At 42.0% G+C, this 22880-nt stretch overlaps 1 protein-coding gene across 1 annotated transcript in view; it reads left to right on the forward strand.

The window, feature by feature from the left end:
* Window positions 1-10807: 10807 nt before the first annotated feature.
* Cfap299 (cilia and flagella associated protein 299) overlaps window positions 10808-22880 on the forward strand; it is a 177588-nt gene continuing 165515 nt past the window's right edge. Inside the window, 1 exon segment of the mRNA XM_032916784.1 lies at window positions 10808-10943. Within this exon segment, the coding sequence (XP_032772675.1) occupies window positions 10833-10943 (111 nt within the window). The 5' untranslated portion in view covers window positions 10808-10832.

The raw sequence follows: 22880 nt of genomic DNA on the forward strand, positions 1-22880 counted from the left end.
AGTTCTTATTGTACAGATCTTTCCCTTGCTTGGTTAAAGTCACACCGAGGTACTTTATATTATTTGGGTCTATTATGAAGGGTGTCATTTCCCTAATTTCTTTCTCGGCCTGTTTCTCTTTTGTGTATAGGAAGGCTACTGATTTATTTGAGTTAATTTTATACCCAGCCACTTTGCTGAAGTTGTCTATCAGCTTTAGTAGTTCTCTGGTGGAACTTTGGGATCACTTAAATATACTATCATATCATCTGCAAATAGTGATATTTTGACTTCTTCTTTTCGATCTGTATCCCTTGACCTCCTTTTGTTGTCTGATTGCTCTGGCTAGAACTTCAAGAACTATATTGAATAAGTAGGGAGAGTGGGCAGCCTTGTCTAGTCCCTGATTTTAGTGGGATTGCTTCAAGTTTCTCTCCATTTAGTTTAATGTTGCAACTGGTTTGCTGTATATGGCTTTTACTATGTTTAGGTATGGGCCTTGAATTCCTATTCTTTCCAGGACTTTTATCATGAAGGGGTGTTGAATTTTGTCAAATGCTTTCTCAGCATCTAATGAAATGATCATATGGTTTTGCTCTTTCAGTTTGTTTATATAATGGATCCGTTGATGGTTTTTCATTATATTAAACCATCCCTGCATGCCTGGGATGAAACCTACTTGATCATGGTGGATGATTGTTTTGATGTGCTCTTGGATTCGGTTTGCCAGAATTTTATTGAGTATTTTAAGGTCCGTATATTCATAAGGAAATTGGTCTGAAGTTCTCTTTCTTTGTTGGGTCTTTTTTTGTGGTTTAGGTATAAAGAGTAATTGTGGCTTCATAGAAGGAATGGTAGTGCTCCATCTGTTTCAATTTTGTGGAATAGCTTGGATAATATTGGTACGAGGTCTTCTATGAAGGTCTGATAGAATTCTGCACTAAACCCGTCTGGACCTGGGCTCTTTTTGGTTGGGAGACCTTTAATGACTTCTTCTATTTCCTTAGGAGTTATGGGGTTGTTTAACTGGTTTATCTGTTCCTGATTTAACTTGGGTACCTGGTATCTGTCTAGGAAATTGTCCATTTCCTGCAGATTTTCAAGTTTTGTTGAATATAGGCTTTTATAGTAAGATCTGATGATTTTTTGAATTTCCTCTGAATCTGTAGTTATGTCTCCCTTTTCATTTCTGATTTTGTTAATTTGGACACACTCTCTGTGTCCTCTCGTTAGTCTGGCTAATGGTTTATCTATCTTGTTGATTTTCTCAAAGAACCAACTTTTGGTTCTGTTGATTCTTTCTATGGTCCTTTTTGTTTCTACTTGGTTGATTTCAGCTCTGAGTTTGATTATTTCCTGCCTTCTACTCCTCCTGGGTGTATTTGCTTCTTTTTGTTCTAGAGCTTTTAGGTGTGCTGTCAAGCTGCTGACATATGCTCTTTCCTGTTTCTTTCTGCAGGCACTCAGCGCTATGAGTTTTCCTCTTAGCACAGCTTTCATTGTGTCCCATAAGTTTGGGTATGTTGTACCTTCATTTTCATTAAATTCTAAAAGTTTTTAATTTCTTTCTTTATTTCTTCCTTGACCAGGTTATCATTGAGTAGAGCATTGTTCAATTTCCACGTATATGTGGGCATTCTTCCCTTATTGTTATTGAAGACCAGTTTTAGGCCGTGGTGGTCTGATAGCACGCATGGGATTATTTCTATCTTTCTGTACCTGTTGAGGCTCGTTTTTTGACCAATTATATGGTCAATTTTGGAGAAAGTGCCATGAGGAGCTGAGAAGAAGGTATATCCTTTTGCTTTAGGATAGAATGTTCTATAAATATCCGTTAAGTCCATTTGGCTCATGACTTCTCTTAGTCTGTCTACATCTCTGTTTAATTTCTGTTTCCATGATCTGTCCATTGATGAGAGTGGGGTGTTGAAATCTCCCACTATTATTGTGTGAGGTGCAATGTGTGTTTTGAGCTTTAGTAAGGTTTCTTTTACGTATGTAGGTGCCCTTGTATTTGGGGCATAGATATTTAGGATTGAGAGTTCATCTTGGTGGATTTTTCCTTTGATGAATATGAAGTGTCCTTCCTTATCTTTTTTGATGACTTTTAGTTGAAAATTGATTTTATCTGATATTAGAATGGCTACTCCAGCTTGCTTCTTCCGACCATTTGCTTGGAAAGTTGTTTTCCAGCCTTTCACTCTGAGGTAGTGTCTGTCTTTGTCTCTGAGGTGTGTTTCCTGTAGGCAGCAGAATGCAGGGTCCTCGTTGCGTATCCCGTTTGTTAATCTATGTCTTTTATTGGAGAGTTGAGGCCATTGATGTTGAGAGATATTAAGGAATAGTGATTATTGCTTCCGGTTGTATTCATATTTGGATGTGAGGTTGTGTTTGTGTGCTTTTCTTCTCTTTGTTTTGTTGCCAAGACGATTAGTTTCTTGCTTCTTCTAGGGTATAGCTTGCCTCCTTATGTTGGGCTTTACCATTTATTATCCTTTGTAGTGCTGGATTTGTAGAAAGATATTGTGTAAATTTGGTTTTGTCATGGAATATCTTGGTTTCTCCATCTATGTTAATTGAGAGTTTTGCAGGATACAGTAACCTGGGCTGGCATTTGTGTTCTCTTAGGGTCTGTATGACATCAGTCCAGGATCTTCTGGCCTTCATAGTTTCTGATGAAAAGTCTGGTGTGATTCTGATAGGTCTGCCTTTATATGTTACTTGGCCTTTTCCCTTACTGCTTTTAATATTCTTTCTTTATTTTGTGCATTTGGTGTTTTGACTATTATGTGACGGGAGGTGTTTCTTTTCTGGTCCAATCTATTTGGAGTTCTGTAGGCTTCTTGTATGCCTATGGGTATCTCTTTTTTAGGTTAGGGAAGTTTTCTTCTATGATTTTTGTTGAAGATATTTACTGGTCCTTTGAGCTGGGAGTCTTCACTCTCTTCTATACCTATTATCCTTAGGTTTGGTCTTCTCATTGAGTCCTGGATTTCCTGTATGTTTTGGACCAGTAGCTTTTTTCCGCTTTTACATTATCTTTGACAGTTGAGTCAATGATTTCTATGGAATCTTCTGCTCCTGAGATTCTCTCTTCCATCTCTTGTATTCTGTTGGTGAAGCTTGTATCTACAGCTCCTTGTCTCTTCTTTTGGTTTTCTATATCCAGGGTTGTTTCCATGTGTTCTTTTCTTGATTGCTTCTATTTCCATTTTAATTCCTTCAACTGTTTGATTGTGTTTTCCTGGAATTCTTTCAGGGATTTTTGTCTCCTCCCTATGGGCTTCTACTTGTTTATTTATGTTTTCCTGGAATTCTTTTCAGGGATTTTGTGTCTCCTCTCTATGGGCTTCTACTTGTTTATTTATATTTTCCTGGAATTCCTTCAGGCATTTTTGCGATTCCTCTCTGTAGGCTTCTACTTGTTCTCTAAGGGAGTTCTTCACGTCTTTCTTGAAGTCCTCCAGCATCATGGTCAAATATGATTTTGAATCTAGATCTTGCTTTTCTGGTGTGTTTGGATATTCCATGTTTGTTTTGATGGGAGAATTGGGCTCCGATGGTGCCAGGTAGTCTTGGTTTCTGTTGCTTGGGTTCCTGCGCTTGCCTCTCGCCATCAGATTATCTCTAGTGTTACTTTGTTCTGCTATTTCTGACAGTGGCTAAACTGTCCTATAAGCCTGTGTGTCAGGAGTGCTGTAGACCTGTTTTCCTGTTTTCTTTCTGCCAGTTATCGGGACAGAGTGTTCTGCTTTCGGGCGTGTAGTTTTTCCTCTCTACAGGTCTTCAGCTGTTCCTGTGGACCTGTGTCTTGAGTTCACCAGGCAAGTCACTTGCAGCAGAAAAGTTGGTCTTACCTGTGGACCCGAGGCTCAAGTTCGCTTGCGGGGTGCTGCCCACGGGCTCTCCGCTGCGGCAGCAACCAGGAAGATCTGCGCCGCCCCTTCCGGGAGGTTCCGTGCACCAGGGTTCCAGATATCTTTTGGTGTTTTCCTCTGGGCTCAGTACTGTGTGCAGCGTGCAGTCTCTTCTGGTTTCCCAGGTGTGTCCGCCTCTCTGAAGGTTTAGCTCTCCCTCCCACGGGATTTGGGTGCAGAGAACTGTTTATCCGGTCGGTCCCTTCAGGTGCGGTGTCTCAGGCGGTGGACCTGCTGCTCCTGGGCCCTCCTCTCGGGTACCCAGAGGCCGTTAACAGTTTCCTCCTGGGCCAGGGATGTGGGCAGGGGTGGGCAGCGTTGGTGGTCTCCTCCACTCTGCTGCCTCAGGAGTGCCCGCCTGACCAGGCGGCGAGAACTCCCCTCCAGGGGGCCTGGGAGCAGAGAGCTGCTGAGGGCAGGGATCCGCCGGCCCCGGAGTCTGGCCAAACGTAGCACTATCTTATTCCCAGGCAAACTCTTCCTAAGAGATGGTATGCAAGCAGGCAGACAGAATGTGCTTACACGAAGGCTAACCTCGACATCTTGTCTTTCTCTGCATACCTGGATGTACAATGGGATAAGGGCACACTGTGAAAGCATGTTCTAGGCTCAATACCCACCACCCAAAAATAGAGCAGTTCTTTTGAAAACCCCAAGCTATCTGGTGCGGTTGGCCCTTGAAATAAGTAGCATGTCAAGTGCCAAGTGAGGGTCAAATGTAGACTATTTGGCAAGCCACGCTCATGAAATAACCACAGATTGGAACAGGGAGCCAGCGCCAAGTCTTAAAAAGAGAATCATGAGATCGAATTTGTATTCTTTTAAACTTAAAAAAAAAAAAAACCAACAACTTGTGTGTGAGCATTGGCCTGCATGTATGTATATATGTGCACCATGTGCATGCCTGGAGCCCAGCGGGTCAGGAGAGGGGATCTGGATCTCCTAGAACTGGAGCGAAGGATGGTTTTGGTTCACTATGTAGGTGCTGGGAACTGAATCCAGGTCTTCCACAAGAGCAGCCAGTGTCTTTAACCACGGAACCACCTTCCCAGCTCCAACGTGGTGTTTTTTGTTGGTTTGTTTGTTTCATCATTATCGTACATATTTTTATTTTATTGAAAGGGATATAATTAAATTATAGTTCAAGCACAAATTCTATTTTATTTGCTATTATTTCTTATTCATGAAAAATCAGACATTTATTTCTTATTTATGGAAAAAATAGGTTTTACAACATTGATCTGAGACACAAAGTCCTATTTCTAGTGTCTTCGTTTCTTCCTTTCCCCCACATAACATTCTTATCACTTCTCTGGGAGTTTCACATCAGGCACCCCAAATGCAATTCCTTCCTGGATTTTCCATGTCTGTTCCAATCTGTGTTATTTATATTCTCACCTGGAGTATGGTCAAACTCTCAGTGGGCTGCCCCTTAAACAGAACTAAGTCCTTCCTCTCCCATACAAACTGGCGTTTCAAGCAACTACTCTGACTTCCTTCTGAGGAGTGGATGAGAGAAAGGGACAAAGACAAACCTGGAAAAAGCAGTCACGCTTTGGCTTGGGCAAGGAAACATTGTCAGTGAGTTTGGGGAGACATTGTAACCTTTGAGGCTCAAATGACTCTTCTTGTACGTGAAGGGTGAGGAGAGATTACCCTACAGCTCCTTTTCTTTTCCTCTATTTTAAAACATTTTCAAAATTCATTCTTTGAGGGTTTCACATGGGCTTTGATCATATGTCCCACCCTCCCCCCATCACCAAGAGGGCGAGGACATTATGTTGAGAGAAAGAGAGAGAGAGAGAGAGAGAGAGAGAGAGAGAGAGAGAGAGAGAACACTAAGGAAGGAGGGAAAATTTACCTTTATACATGGTATACATTCAAGGGCTGTCTAATAGATGGCTGGATCTGAGGTTTGGAACTCGGGAGAGTTGCACAGCTGGTTATTTAAATCAGAGACCCAAAAACACACGGGGTAGTAAGCAAGACCATGGATGTGGAAGTCCCCATTGATGAAGACACCATTCAGACAGAGACAGGACTCGAAGGATGTGAGCTGGATCTGACCAGAAAGCCTCCTCCATGAGAGCTATTTTCCTTTATTTTTATTCTATTACTCTTTACATGTATGGGTATTTTGTCTGCATGTATGTCTGTGCACCACTTGCATGTCTGGTGACCACAGAGGCCAGAAGAAGGCGTCAGACCACCGGGAGCTGGAGTTAATAGGCAATTGTGAACTTCTACTGTAGAAGCTGAGGATCAAACCTGAGTCTCCTGGAAGAGAATCCAGCATTCTTAACTGTGGAGCATCTCTCCAGCCTGAAGACGAACTTTCCTAGTTCTGAAAGGTGCTGTACAAGCTGCCAAGGAGGGAGGGCAGCAACCTGTGGACTCCTACCAATATGTGATACCTGTGAACCACCATGAAGATCAGTATGGCAAGATATTCCTGAAGGTTTAATCGTTGCCTGGTCGTAACCAGTAGTTGTCTAATTGGACCTAAGCCCTGCTCAAAAGGAGGTGTCTTAGTCAGGGTTTCTTTCCTGCACAAAACATCATGACCAAGAAGCAAGTTGGGGAGGAAAGGGTTTATTCAGCTAACACTTCTACATTGCTGTTCATCACCAAATGAAGTCAGGACTGAAACTCTGGCAGGTCAGGAAGCAGGAGCTGATGCAGAGGCCATGGAGGGGTGTTACTTACTGGCTTGCTTCCCCTGGCTTGCTCAGCTTGCTCTCTTATAGAACCCAGGACCACCAGCCCACAGTGGGCCCTCCCACCCTTGATCCACTAATGGAGAAAATGCCTCACGGCTGGGTCTCATGGAGGCATTTTCCCAAGGGAGGCTCCTTTCTCTGTGATAACTCCAGCTTGTGTCAAGTTGACACACAGAACCAGACAGCACAGGAGGGAAATCAAGCTTGGTACTGGGAATGCTAGCCACCTAACCAGGGGACTAGTGATGCCATGGACCTTAGGAAAGAACTTACTGGTGCCAGTTTGCAAAACCAGAACAATCCCCGACTGCATTCTAAATACTCCTAAACCTCACCAAAGAAACTTCTCTTTGCAAGAGACCATTAGCAGAATCCAGTATTGGTCCAAATGCAGACAGCTCATGGGGGTACTTGGTTCCAATGAATACATCTTCAACACAGCTCCTGTACCTAGGGCTCCAGGAGCATTTGGAAGAGGTTGCAGGGAGATCCCAATAGCCAGAGGATCAGGAAGTCTGCTGTGAGACTGTGTTCTCCTAGAAATAACGGGGAAGCTTCACCCAGAATACCTAAAAATGTGTCTGTCTAAATAAGCCCGGAGCAAAGACAACACCAATAGACAATGCTAAGGCCAGAGAGGAATGCTATTGGACTCCATCCCTACTCAAAGAACCACAGGCAACTAGGGGATCTTATCACATAGTACACTAGCTTTTTTTTTAAATCCTCTGCTGATATTCGTTAATCTCAAACCTGGGAACAAATCCATCTTCTATTGTTTTTCTTGTGGACTCTGTCACACTTCCAGGTATTGAAGAAGAATGGAACGTTCATGAATTACGACATGTGAACAACTATGTCTCTGTGACTGACAAGCAAGGGGAACATGAAGTTCAGCATGCTAAGCTACAAGACTGTGGAAGTCCAGTGACCTCATCTGAAGAATCAGTTTAACTGCATTCAGTGTCATCATTATTACAAAACACACCACACACACACACACACACACACACACACACACACACACACACACACACACACACACACAAGTTCCTGTTGGCTCACGATTAAGCACTGGCCCTCCCCTGCAATCACAGACACTTAATAAGAGGTTGGGTAACATCAGACACAAATCGCTTATCTTACTAGAGAGAGCATATGTTTTTCTTTCCTACTCTATGGTAATGCATTAAGTCCCTCCTAATGGGACCTCCAGTTCTTACCCATAGTGCTTAGCATTTATTAGCATAATTAGCACAGTGCCCCTTTCCTAACATGTCCACATACAAAATTATATTCTCTACTTACTTTCTCAGCTAACATAGAGTATTATTATTTGGAAATAGAAAAAGATAGAGTTTAGTTTGGAATGACTTCACCTCTCTCTAGTGTGAATAGAAGAAAGCCCATTTGTTTCAAAGAAAGGCTAGGGTTTTGGTTTCTCCTATGACCTTTACTCTGTAGTATGGCTTTCTGTATCCAGTAACTAAGCTAAGTGGGGCATTATTTTCTTACCCTTCCATATGTCTCTTCTCTCCTACATTTTGCAGTTTGTTGTGAATATATATGTAATCCCTGTCTTTTGACAAAGAATAGAATTTCTGGGACTGGTGCTAAATTCCTGGATTCAATGTTTAAAAGTCCCAGACTTGAAGAAGGAATTTATGGTTTCCAAAATAAAGTATTTCTTCGTCATAACAAAGGCCTCACCATAGGAAAGAGACTTGCTTAATCTTATGCATTTCATGGTTGCCTCTCCTTCATGACGTTTCTCAGGCTCTGGTCTAACGTGTTTCTGAGGCAAAGTGAAAATCTAGAAGACTTTGCTGTTGGGCTTAGTGTAACTTTAACCTTTCTGTGCAGAATGGGCTAAATTTATAAATTTCTTTCACTACTAATCAAGACACTGCTCTCTGTTAAAAGTATTTGGACAGTATTCCGGTCATTGATTGCAAGTTGTTTACATCCCTATGCTTTCAGGATTATTTCACCAAAGAGCTACTGACTGTAGTCAATTTAATGAAGCATCCCTAGAAACGTACAATGACAATGAATCGTACTAGAACAAGGAAGGCAAAAATAGTCCTTGGTACCAGAGTGCCCCAGTGTCATGAATTCAAACATTCCCTGGGTGTTTCCTTGTTTCAAGAGGGTGATAAAACCTTGGTGTGGGAGGATGTCAGAAACAATCGTGATCCACATAGGCACAGCCAAGGGCTCCCGAGATGAGCAGTGTGCAGTGTGTAATAGCGTGGGTTCCATTTCTGAAGCCATGGTCATCCCAGCTTCTCCTGTTCAAGGACATGGCTGGCCTCTTTTGAAACTTCTTTTAATGCAGCTTTCAATTTCAATCAGCTTCCTTCTCTGTCTCCTCAGCTTCCTCCTTCCAAGTCTTTCCTAACCCTACTGGCTAACTGTCCCTCCACTCTGCATAAAATGTTTGTTTCTTGCCTCCACCATTTGGAAGATGCCCGATGACTCCTACGCTTAGTCTCAATCCCTGTTCGTTATCGCATGTTTATTTTTCTTTCTAAGAAACAAGCCTTTATACAGCTCTTTGTAACCTCCGTGCATTCCCACCATGAGAGAAAAGGACTATTGTTATTTTTGCATTGTTTGTTTTTGCACCTGACACTTCGGCCAAGTCATTGAAACTCGAATCCTGCCTCCACATTGAGGGTAAAACCAATGCTGGGTTTCTAGTGAGTTTGTTGCTGTGAGTAAAGGAAATAATGATGGTAAGGTATTTAGAACAGGGCTGGTATGTGGTAAAGTCAAATTAGTTACCTTGCTAAAGCAAGGTTCCTATTCTGTGGACCCCAGTGGCAGAAACTTTTCTAAGCTTTCTGTTGTGCTGAACACACCCGCAGTAATGTCTCTGGGACAGAGAGGGGTTGGGCAGTGAGGCAAGAGAGCACAGGGTGGGGTTGGGGATTTAGCTCAGTGGTAGAGCGCTTGCCTAGGAAGCGCAAGGCCCTGGGTTCGGTCCCCAGCTCCAAAAAAAAAAAAGAACCAAAAAAAAAAAAAAAAAAAAAAAAAAGAGAGCACAGGGTGGAAACATCCGGGTTACATAGGAACGGAAGGTGTAGGACCGGAAGCTCATGGGCTAGAGAAGTTCAGGGTAGGAGGCAGTGTGAGAGTCGCTAAGAGGAGCCTGTTGTCAGCTTGGACTCTGTAATAGGTACGTGAAATGCTGACAGCCTAGAGGCCACCATGCCCTTTAGAATGTTAAAAGACATAAAAGGCTGGACCTGACAGTACAGAGACTTCTCTACTTGGGACAATGTTTTAAGTCACATGAATTTTTTTTTCCCTTCTACTTTTGGAGTTTAATTTCTATAGCTATCTAGATAATTATACAATATAAATTGTTGGTAGCGGTTTATTTTAATAAAGATATAATTTACTGTGCAATTTGGGGTCCTAAATAGTCTTGGCTTTTACTTTGTATCTACGTTTCCCTCCATCAACAGATGGAAAAGATTCATTGCAGAATCTGATTTGATTTCTACAAAGGAAGGGATGATTTTAAGTTCCTTTGGCCTAACGCTCGCATCTGTGCTTCCAGTGCAGAAGCGGTTGTCCAAGTCGACTGTAATAAGACATGTTTCAGGTTCAGCTGTATACTATAGGATTTTAAAGAAACGAGTAAATGGGAATATGCGGCAATGTCAGTATTTCCGTGGGATATATCGTACCATGCTTAGCATTTCCCCCGTTTTTTCAAGAAGGACGTTCAAGGAGGCAAGATTTTTCAAGTAATTTTCAACTTACTGAATTTTAAATAACAAAGTAAAGAAGATGAAAGGCAGAACTCAGGGACGTAGGAGATCATTGAGGCTGCTTCGTTTGGGAAGTTTCTAAATTGTTCCTGGCACTCAGATGCAACCATAAGCCTTTAAGTTGTAATTTATAAAACTGACCCAAATCGCGTGTTATTTTGAAGTACCCAGCAAGACTATTTCTTAGATTTCTGAGATATTCTTCTCTCGAGGTTCTTACTGAAAGCACTGAGCAGGCACATTCGGATTGCGCTAAGGCTTTTACCCCGCAAAAGTTTGGGTTTGCAGTGCAGGGCTGACAGCTTCCAGGGGTTAGAACCGCCCAGGGAACGGGCTGGGGAGGGGCCAGCGCAGCGCCTTCGCCCCGCCCCCGCAACCGGCGCGCGTTCGGCCCCGCCCACACCGGTTACTAGGGACGCGTCGGTGTAGCCGCAATGGATCAGGACGATGGAATGACGGCCTTGGACAACATCGTCACGCAGTTCAACACCTACGAAGACTTCCTGGACTCGCAGATCACTACGGTCGACCTGTACTACCTGGAGGTAAGCGCGGGTCGGCCTTGGGGACCGCGGCGGGGCTTGGTCGCCCCCTGGCGGGGACGGCGCGCACCGCAGGTCTCTGGCTTCGAGAAGCTTCCTCCTCCACAGGCTGCAGGAGTCCTCAGCTCACCGAGTGCTGGTGTGCAGCACACAGGCAGAGGTAAACTTGGTCACTGTAAAATGGTAATCACGAAAGCAGTAGGAAGGGGTTGCTGTGGGCAGCTGCGGGCAGGGCAGCGGGAGGACCCGGAAGCGCGGGAAAACGCAGTTGGAGGCGGGGTCTGCAAGTCCCTGACCTGCAAACTCCCAACTGCAAATCTCACAGACCGGCCCAGGCTGTCACCAGAGGACAAGAGGGCATCTCCCTATTCAGGACAGACAGAACAAGCACCTTTCTGCGGGGAATTATCCATAGAGAGGTCTGGGAAGTCTGGGAAGGATTTGAATCCTGCAATTCCCTTCATTTCTCTCGTGCACACGGCACTTTAAAATATAGACACTCCTTTTTTTTTTTATGTGCCACGGTATGAAAATAATCTTAGATGAAGATAATTTGTTCTTTTGAAATTATCTGTTATAATAGTTGTAAGTGGTTTCTAACAAAGACGATTTCTAACCACCACCACCACCACCACCACCACCACCACCACCACCACCACCACCACCACCACCACTAGGCTTTTTACGGTTATTAGTTGGGTAACTTAAAGTCCTGTTTGTGTGTATGCACACACGCATAAAAAGTCAGTGGGCAACTTGGAATCGCTTCTGAACTTGTATTCTGTAGGTCCAGGGATTGAACTCAAGTTTGGCAACAAGTACCTTTCCAATTAAGCCATCTCTCTAGCTGTTAGGCAGTATTTTAAACCCACGGAAGTTGCTTTAAATCCTTGTATCTAAGCCACTGAAATGAAGGAAAAAAAAAAAAAAGCTCCTTGTCAGTGTTTGCACACAAGGTTTTGAACATTAAAAAGAATCCCTCAGAAGACGAAATGTGGCTAATAAATCTCTTAATAGATAAGGTCATCTTTGTGGCCTAGGTGGGACATTGCCAAACTTAAGGCTAATCGTATTAGGACAGGTTTTAAATATTTTTTTTAAAGACGGATCTTTCAGATCAGAAACTAAAAATGTCCATGTTGAGGAGAGAGATTGTTGTGTTATTGCCAGATTAAATGAGAGCTGAGAAATAACTAAAGTTCCATCAGTCAGAACAGAGAACGGTAACGCTGCTGAGGAAATGCTATGCACTCTCGTATTTGGAATTATTTAGATCTTTTTAATGTTCACCAAAGATTAAGACGCAGTTGAATAATGATTCTAAAGCAAATATGTGTTTGTGTGTGCTTGTGTGCTGGTGGGCGTGTCCCAGCACATAGCCTGTGTGGAGGTCAGAGGGCAGCTCAGGGGAATTTATTACTTCCTTCCATCGCGTGGGTCCTCAGGATCAAATTCAAGTCACCAGGCATGGCGGTCAGTGCCTTTGTTAGTTGAATCAACTCATTGGCTCCAATGACAACATTTAAAGTGCTATCATCTGTGGACTGGTAGGTTCTCAAATGTAGCTGCCAGGTATGGGCCATTTAACTCACATAGAGAATAGAATCCTCAGAGTCCCTTCAATGGTACCACAAGTAAACTGCTCACAGACCAGGCTATTTAAAGCAACCCCTCTTTTTTTTTTTTTTGTCATTGGAAACTGACTCAGGTTGCAGTGAGGAAATTATATTTACCTCACATAATTTAGTATTTTGAAATATACATACCGTAGGACAACTAAGACAGAGACAATTAACACGTGCTACTTCACAGTTATCACTGATGTTGTAAAATCATTTAAAATATACTTCTTAGCACTTTCAAGACTATATTGTTATCAACTATAGGTACGGTACTGTGCAACAGATCTCTTGGGCCCATTCGAATGGGGCAAATTTTCAACGGTAAATTAAAGATAGTTATTGTAGTCAGGAGAGCTGCGACTTCTGAGACTTACTTTAAGCCGATTTGAAATCCCATTTCTTCATCTGAAGAAAGAGAAGGGGCTGGATTAAGAAACACTCATTACTCTCTTTAAAATTAAAACTTTATTATAAACGTCTTACAGATTAAAACACCGCATGGTAAAATTAGCCAGGCTCAAAGTCTATCTACAGATTATTTTGGCCAAATTATGAGTTATTGGTTACCCTTTTAACCAATGTCTCTCACCAGTCTTCTGTGCTACAATGGCCTGGAGGGTTCTAGACTCTCTCCCATTCCCTCACCTCTGTGTGCACAGGGCTGTCTGAGGTACTCTGTAAACATTTGATAAGTACGCTGTTGTCCAGGTGTTTACTATCTGCTGCTCCACTCTTATGAAGCCTGCCGCTAGTTTCCACGAAAACGTCTAGCAATAATTCTTATTTATTAGGGCCGCTGGTCTGTGCCGGTTTCAGCCAGCAGTACACACCGGGAGGGTTGGGAGGGTTGCTAGACAGTGGATAGAGGATGTATCCCTTCTCTTCTGCTGGCTGTGGTGTGGAATCAGCTGCATCCCCTAGGTTTGGCCATCTTCCCTTGCGTGAGTCCAGCCCTGTTTCCAGGCCCTGGCAGTGTCTGCTGCCCCAGGGATTGATTCCTTCCAGTCTCCTGCCGTGGGTCACGTGTAACTATGGCTTCCGAGTACTGCTCGTCCCAGGGCTGGTTCTCATTCTTTGTGGGTTTCCATGAACTCTGTCCGTGTCACTGTGAGTGTTATTTTGTTTTCAGCCACCCCCTTTTGAGTTTTCCCAATGACTTGCAGCCACACAGCCCTAATCTCCATGTCACCATCTAACACTTCAAACATACATTAAACAGACAAGTTAACATATGGGTGTGATTATCACAATAGATGTTACAAGAAGCTTGTTAAGGGAGACCGGGAAGTAAGGAGAAAAAGGGTGAGTCCAGAGGATGAGGAGCGTGCTTGGCCCATGGTTGGCAGACCGGAAGTAGTGATGAGCCAGAGCTGAGGAGCGTGGTTGGCCCATGGTTGGCAGACCGGAAGTAGTGATGAGCCAGAGGATGAGGAGTATGGTTGACAGAACGGAAGTAGTGATGAGCCAGAGGATGAGGAATGTGGTTGACAGAACGGAAGTAGCGATGATCCAGAGGATGAGGAGCGTGCTTGGCCCATGGTTGGCAGACAGGAAGTAGTGATGAGCCAGAGCTGAGGAGCGTGGTTGGCCCATGGTTGGCAGACCGGAAGTAGTGATGAGCCAGAGGATGAGGAGTATGGTTGACAGAACGGAAGTAGTGATGAGCCAGAGGATGAGGAATGTGGTTGACAGAACGGAAGTAGCGATGATCCAGAGGATGAGGAGCGTGCTTGGCCCATGGTTGGCAGACCGGAAGTAGCGATGATCCAGAGGATGAGGAGCGTGCTTGGCCCATGGTTGGCAGACCGGAAGTAGCGATGAGCCAGAGCATGAGGAGCGTGCTTGGCCCATGGTTGGCAGACCGGAAGTAGTGATGAGCCAGAGCTGAGGAGCGTGGTTGGCCCATGGTTGGCAGACCGGAAGTAGTGATGAGCCAGAGAATGAGAGTGTTGTTGACAGAACGGAAGTAGTGTGTCTCCATCCTCTATTCTCTGTGTTCACTAGATAACGACAGAACACTAAAACAACAGCACTGCAGTGGCAGCAAATCAACAATTTTTATTCTAAAAGTTAGTATCATCTAAAAAAGCCAATCACTTCAGCAAGTGGAGAAGTTGTTGAAAAGCTTCAGCAAAATTGCTAAGCTATGGGTTTTAGATTCTTTTCCAGTCGTCTGTCCCTCTGATCAAACACAGTCCTTCTCTTTGGTGGCTGCCTGTGGACTACTGGAAAAGTAGAAAGTCCCAGTTGAATTGCTTTTCTCAGGGAAGGGATGAAGAGATATTGAAGTTTTGTAAAGATCTTCCTGGATAATGGATCCCAGTCATGGATAAGTTATTTACAGATATAAATGACACAATGCTTTACTCAAAACATCCCCCTCCCCCAATACTCAGTGGTAGAGTGATTGCTGACTTGTATGAGTCCCTAGGTTTAATCCCCAGTATTGACAAAGCAACACACACACACACACACACACACACACACACACACTCACACACACACCCCAGCTAATTTTGATATGCCTTGACAGCTCAAGGGTTGAACACTTCTAACTGTCCCCGTGGCTAGCATACACACACCCCTGCCAGTAGTCTTGAGTTAATATTTGCTAGATCCTTATTTCTATTTTTATTGGATATTTTTTATTTATATTTCAAATGTTATTCCTCTCCTTGTTTCCTGTCCATAAATCCCCATTCTATCCCCCTCCTCCTTCTTGTATGATGGTGTTCCCCCTCCCCAACCACCCACCCCTTCCTGCCTCCCTGCCCTGACATTCCTCTACACTGGGGGGTCCAGCCTTGGCAAGAACAAGGGCTTCTCCTCCTATTGATGCCCAACAAGGCCATCCTTTGCTACATATGCAACTGGAGCCATGGGTCAGTCCATGTATAGTCTTTGGGTAGTGATTTAGTCCCTGGGAGCTCTGCTTGGTTGGTATTGTTGTTCTTATGGGGTTATAAGCCCCTTCAGCTCCTTTAATCCTTTCTCTAACTCCTCCAATGGGGACCCCATTCTCAGTTCAATGGTTTGCTGCTAGCATTTGCCTCTGTATTTGTCATGCTCTGGCTGAGTCTCTCAAGGGGACAGGTGTATCAGGCTCCTGCCAGAATGCACTTCTTGACATCAGCAATATTGTCTGGGTTTGGTGGATGTATGTGTATGGGCTGGACCCCCAGGTGGGGCAGCCTCTGAATGGCCGTTCCTTTAGTCCCTGCTCCAAACTTTGTCTCCATATCTCCTCCTATGGATATTTTTGTTCCCCCTTTTAAGAAGGACTGAAGCATCCACACTTTGGTCGTCCTTCTTGAGCTTCATGTGATCTGTGGATTGTATCTTGGATAATCCGATGTTTTGGGCTAACACTCATCAGTGAGTGCATACCATGTGTGTGGGTTTTTTTTTTTATTATTATTATTATGTGATTGGGTTACATCACTCAGGACGATATTTTCTAGTTCCATCCATTTGCCTATGAATTTCATGAAGTCATTGTTTTTAGTAGCTAACTAAGTAGTACTCCATTGTGTAGATGTACCACATTTTCTGTATCCATTCCTCTGTTGAAGGGCATCTGGGTTCTTTCCAGCTTCTGGCTATTATAAATAAGTCTGCTATGAACATAGTGGAGCTTGTGTCTTTGCTATATGTTGGGGCATCTTTTGGGTATATGCCCAAGAGAGGTATAGCTGGGTCCTCAGGTAGTTCAATGTCCAATTTTCTGAGGAACCTCCAGACTGATTTCCAGAATGGTTGTACCAGTCTGCAATCCCACCATAAATGGAGGAGTGTTCCTCTTTCTCCACATCCTGGTCAGCATCTGTTGTCACCTGAGTTTTTGATCTTAGCCATTCTGACTGGTGTGAGGTGGAATATCAGGGTTGTTTCTATTTGCATTTCCCTGAGGACTTAAGGATAGTGAACATTTCTTTAGGTGTTTCTCAGCCATTTGATATTCCTCAGTTGACAATTCTTTGTTTACCTCTGTACCATACTTTTAAATAGGGTTATGTGAGTATAACTTCTTGAGTTCTTTGTATATATTGAATATTAGCCCTCTATCAGATGTAGGATTGGTAAATATCTTTTCCCAATATGTTGGTTGCCATTTTGTCCTGATGACAGTGTCCTTTGCCTTACAGAATCTTTGCAATTTTAAGAGGTCCCATTTGTCCACTCTTGATCTTAGAGCATAAGCCATTGGTGTTTTGTTCAGGAAATTTTTTCCAGTGCCCATGTGTTTGAGGCTCTTCCCCACTTTTTCTTCTGTTAGTTTTAGCGTATCTGGTTTTATGTGGAGGTCCTTGATCAACTTGGACTTAAGCTTTGTACAAGGAGATAAGAATTGGTCAATTTGTATTCTTCTACATGCTGACCTCCAGTTGAAGCAACACCATTTATTGAAAATGCTATCTTTTTTCCACCACATGGTTTTAGCTCCTTTGTCAAAGATCAAGTGACCATATGTGTGTGGGTTCATTTCTGCATCTTCAATTCTATTCCACTGCTATATCTGCCTGTCTCTACCAATACCATACAGTTTTTATCATTATTGCTCTGTAATACAGCTTGAGGTCAGGGATGGTGATTCCCCCAGAAGTTCTTTTATTGTTGAGGAGAGTTTTCACTATCCTGGGTTTTTTGTTATTCCAAATGAATTTGAAAATTGCTTTTTCTAACTCTATGAAGAATTGAGTTGGAATTTTGATGGGGATTGCACTGAATCTGTAGATTGCTTTTTGACAAAATGGTCCTTTTTTATTATATTAACCTTGCCAATCCATGAGAATGGGAGGTCTTCCCATTTTCTGAGATCTTCAATTTCTTTCTTCAGAGACTTGAAGTTCTTGTCATACAGATCTTTCACTTGTTTGGTTAAAGTCACCCCAAGGTATTTTATATTATTTGTGACTATTGTGAAGGGTGTCCTTTCCCTAGAATTTCTTTCTCAGCCTGTTTATCCTTTGAGTAGAGGAAGGCTACTGATTCGTTTGAGTTACTTTTATATCCAGCCACTTTGCTGAAGTTGTTTATCAGGCTTAATAGTTCTCTGGTGGAACTTTTGGGGTCACTTAAGTATACTATCATATCATCTGCAAATCGTGATATTGTGTCTTCTTCCTTTCCAGTTTGTATCCCTCTGACATCCTTTTTTTGTCTGATTGCTCTGGCTAGGACTTCGAGTGCTATATTTATAACTAGGGAGAGAATGAGCAGCCTTGTCTATTCCCTGATTTTACTGGGATTGTTTCAAGTTTCTCCATTTAGTTTGATGTTGGCTACTGGTTTGCTGTATATTGCTTTTCTATGTTTAGGTATGGGCCTTGAATTTCTGATCTTTCCAAGACTTTTAACATGAAGGGGTGTTGAATTTTGTCAAATCCTTTCTCAGCATCTAATGAGATCATGTGCTTTTTTTTCCTTTGAGTTTGTTTATATAGTGGATTACATTGGTGGATTTCCATATATTGAACCATCCCTGACTCCCTGGGATGAAGCCTACTTGATCCTGATGGATGATCGTTTTGATGATGGATGAGTGTTCTTGGATTCTGTTTGTGAGAATTTTATTGAGTATTTTTTGTGTTGATATTCATAAGGAAATTGGTCTGAAGTTCTCTTTCTTTGTTGGGTCTTTGTGTAGTTTAGGTATATGTGCAATTAAGGCTTCATAGAAGGAATTGGGTAGTGTTCCTTCTGTTTCTATTTTGTGGAATAGTTTGGAGAGTATTGGTATCAGGTCTCCCATGAAGGTCTGGTAGAATTCTCCATTAAATCCATCTGATTCTGGGCTTATTTTTGTTGGGAGACTTTTAATAACTGCTTCTATTTCTTTAAGCGTTATGGGACTGTTTAGATGGTTTATCTGACCCTGGTTTACCTTTGATACCTGGCATCTGTCTAGAAAATTGTCCATTTCATCCAGATTTGCCAGATTTGTTGAATATAGGCCTTTGTAGTAGGATCTGATTATTTTATGAATTTTCTCAGGTTCTGTTGTTGTCATGTCTCCCTTTTCATTTCTGATTTTGCTAATTTGTATACTTTGTGCTCTGTGGTTAGTGTGGCTAAGGGTTTATCTATCTTGTTGATTTTCTCAAAGAACCAGCTCCTGGTTTTGTTGATTCGTTGTATAGTAGTTCTCTTTGTTTCTACTTGGTTGACTTCAGGCCTTTATTTGATTATTTCCTGCCATCTACTCTTCTGGGGTGTATTTGCTTCTTTTTGTGCAAGAGTTTTTAGGTGTGCTGTCAAGCTGCAACTGTATGCTCTCTCCACTTTCTTTTTGAAGGCACTCAGAGCTATGAGCTTTTTTATTTTAGCACTGCTTTCATTTTGTCCTATAAGTTTGGGTGTGTGGTGCCTTCATTTTCATTAAATTCTAAAACGTCTTTAATTTCTTTCTTTATTTCTTCCTTGACCAAGTTATCATTGAGTAGAGCATTGTTCAGCTTCCATTTGTATGTGGGCTTTCTGTCATTTTTTTGTTGTTATTGAAGACCAGCTTTAGTCTATGGTGATCTGATAGGATGCATGGGATTATTTCTATCTTCTTGTATCTGTTGAGGACTCTTTTATGGCAAATTATATGGTTAATTTTGGAGAAGGTACCATGAGGTGCTGAGAAAAAGGTATTTTTTTTTGTTTTAGGATGAAATGTTCTATGAATATCTGTTAAATCCATTTGGTTCATAACTTCCGTTAGTTTCTCTATGTCTCTGTTTAGTTTCTGTTTCCACGATCTGTCCATTGATGTGAGTGGTTTGTTGTAGTCTCCCACTATTATTGTGTGAGGTACAATGTGTGCTTTGAGCTTCAGTAATGTGTTTTTTATGAATGTAGGTGCCCTTGCATTTGGTGCATCAATATTCAGGATTGAGAGTTCATCTTGGTAGATTTTTCCTTTGATGAATATGAAGTGTCCTTCCTTATCTTTTTTTGATAACTTTTAGTTGAAAGTTGATTTTATTCAATATTAGAATGGGTACTCTAGTTTGTTTCTTGGGACCTTTTGCTTGGAAAATTGTTTTCCAGCCTTTAACTCTGAGGTAGTGTCTGTCTTTGTCACTGAGGTGTGTTTCTTGTATGCAGGGAAATGCAGGTCCTCTTTATGTATCCAGTTTGTTAGTCTATGTCTTTTTATTGGGGAATTGAGTCCATTGATGTTAAGAGATATTAAGGAATAGTGATTGTTGTTTCCTTTTATTTTTGTTGTTAGAGGTGGAATTATATTTGTGTGGCTGTCTTCTTTTGGATTTGTTACATGAAAATTACTTTCTTGCTTTCTTTTTTTTTCCAGGGTGTAGTTTCCCTCCTTGTGTTGGAATTTTCTATCTATTATTCTTTGTAGGGCTATATTTGTGCAAAGATATTGTGTAAATTTGGTTTTGTCATGGAATGTCTTTGTTTCTCCATCTATGTTAATTGAGGGTTTTGCTGGATATAGTAGCCTGGGCTGGCATTTGTATTCTCTTAGGGTCTGTATGACATCTGTCCAGGATCTTCTGACTTTCATAGTCTCTGGTGAGAAGTCTGGTGTAATTCTGCCTTTATATGTTACTTGACCTTTTCCCCTTACTGCTTTTAATATTCTTTCTTCGTTTTGTGCATTTGGTGTTTTGACTATTATGTGATGGAAGGAATTTCTTTTCTGGTCCAGGCTATTTGGAGTTCTGTAGGCTTCTTGTATGTTTATGGGCACCTCTTTCTGTAGGTTAGGGAAGTGTTCTTCTATAATTTTATTGAAGATATTTACTGACTCTTTAAGTTGGGAATCTTCACTCTCTTCTATACCTATTATCCTTAGGTTTGATCATTGTGTTCTGAATTTCCTGAATGTTTTGGGTTAGGAGATTTTAGTGTTTTACATTTTCTCTGACTGTCGTGCCAATGTTTTCTATGGTATCTTCTGCCCCTGAGATTCTCTCTTCTATCTCTTGTATTCTGTTGGTGGGATTCTATGACTCCTGATCTCTTTCCTAGGTTTTCTATCTCCAGGGTTGTCTCCCTTTGTGCTTTTCTTATTCTTTCTATTTCCATTTTTAGATCCTGGATGGTTTTGTTCAATTCCTTCACCTGTTTGGTTGTGTTTTCCTGTAATTCTTTAAGAGATTTTTGTGTTTCCTCTTTAAGGACTTCTACTTGTTTACCTGTCTTGTCCTGTGTTTCTTTAAGGGAGTTATTTATGTCCTTCTTAGTGTCCTCTATCATTATCTCCTCTATCATTATCATGAAATGTGATTTTAAATCTGAATCTTGCTTTTTCTGGTATGTTGGGATATCCAGTATTTGCTTTGGTGGGATAACTGGACTCTGATGATGCCAAGTAGCCTTGGTTTCTGTTGCTTAGGTTCCTGTTCTTGCCTCTTGCCATCTGGTTGTCTCTGGTGTCAACTGGGTCTTGCTGTCTCTGACAGTGGCTTGACCCTTCTCTAAGCCTGTGTGTCAGCACTACTGGAGACCTGTTTTCTTTCAGCTGGATCTGGGTAGAGAGAGAGCTATAGGACTGGTTCACCTCTGGGTGCAGGCAGAAACCAGAAGCATCCTGTCCCAGACTGCTCCTTGGTTGGTGTGTCCTGAGGGCTCCAGGTGGGTCCCTCAGAGCAGATGTGTTGGTCTTACGTTTGCTCTCAGGTGTATCAGTGCTCTTGTTGACTGGTTTTCAGCTCAGGGTCCAGGCAGAGACCAGAAGGATCTCCTCTGTGACTGTTCGTATGTTCCTGTGTCCAGAGGGCTCTAGGCAGGTTCCTCTTGGGCCAGGAATGTGAGCAGAAGCAGTGGTCTTTCCTGAGCTTTCTGACTGTCTGCACTTCTGAGCATCTAGATCTTTCCCCATGGGATTTGGGTAGAGAGTGCTAAATCTATATTTCATTTCTGCTACCACAGACACAATCATGGGATTACTTCTAGGGCCATTTTCCTGGAACCTTACATGTCATCAGGTCTTTAAGTCTGTTCTTGCTCCCTGATCATGGATTCCTTCCTTCCTCCTCCCCATCTCTCCCTCTATCCCTTGCCTGTACAATCTGAAAGTCCTTCCCTGTCTCCCTGACCAGCCACTGGCTACATGGTAATTCTTTATTACCAAATGAACCTAGCTGGGGGCAGGACCCTCAGGTCTGGAAGCATGGCTTTGGGAACCAAATTAAGACAAAGCATTAGAACCAATTCCACATGTTATAACATTCCAGTCTATTTCTCCTTTCTTGGAAAATCCCCTTCTTGCCACCCCCAATCCCTTACTAATTACCTAACCTCTGTGATTATTTGGACTGAAACAAACATGTATAAGGATTAAAAGCCAATATCCACATATAAAAGAAAGATGCAGTTGTTGTTGTTGTTTTTACTTTAGATTACACACTCAGACTGAGTGTTTTTAGGTCCACCCAATTTGTCTGCAAACTTACACTTTCTTTTTTCTTAACAGCTGAATTGTAATCACTGCATTGTGTAAATGTACCACAAATGAACGTCTAGGCTGTTTCCGATTTCTGGCTATTATGAGTAGAGGAATAAGCATGTATCTCTGTAATAAGATATGGAGTCTTTTCAGTTTATGGCCCAAGCTGGTGTAGCCGGGTCTTACTGTAGACCCAGCTTACTGTGGCATTTTGCATATGGGAAATTTGTCTCTCATTTTCTATGTTAGGTCTTGATATGGTTTTGGTATCAAAGAGGCTTTATAAAAATGAGTAGGGAATGTTTCTCTAGTTTTTATTTTATCTAATGTTTTGAGGAGTACTGCTCTTTGAAGGTCTGGTAGAATTCTGCACTGAATCCATTGGCCGTCCCCCACTTTTTGCTGGAAGACTTTTAATTACTGTTTTCATTATACAGAGGGACATGATCATTTAAATTGCTTATTCAATTTTCATTTAACTTTACATCAAGAAATCTGTATTTCTTTCAATTTTTCTAGTTTGGTAAAGTATAGGTTTTAAAAGTATTTCTCTATAATTCTCTGGATTTCCTTGGTGTCTATAGTCATGTCTCCCATATAAATTCTAATTTCATTAATTTGCAACTTGTCTTTCTGTCTTTCAGTTGATTTGGCCAAAGAGTTGTCAATTTTGTTGATTTTCTCAAAGAACTAACTCTCCTTCACTGATTCTTTGTAATTTTTTATTGTTTCTATTTCATTTATTTCATCCTTAAGTTTTATTATGTCTTCCTATCTTATCTTTCTTTGGGTTACTTTTCCTGTTTTTCTAGTGTAGTGGTTTTCAACCTTCCCAGTGCTGTGATCCTTTAATATAGTTCCTGATGTGGTGACCCCCAATCATAAAATTATTTTCATTGATACTTCATAACT

The sequence above is a fragment of the Rattus rattus genome, chromosome 11 (assembly GCF_011064425.1).
Source record: "Rattus rattus isolate New Zealand chromosome 11, Rrattus_CSIRO_v1, whole genome shotgun sequence".
Lineage (NCBI taxonomy): Eukaryota > Metazoa > Chordata > Mammalia > Rodentia > Muridae > Rattus > Rattus rattus.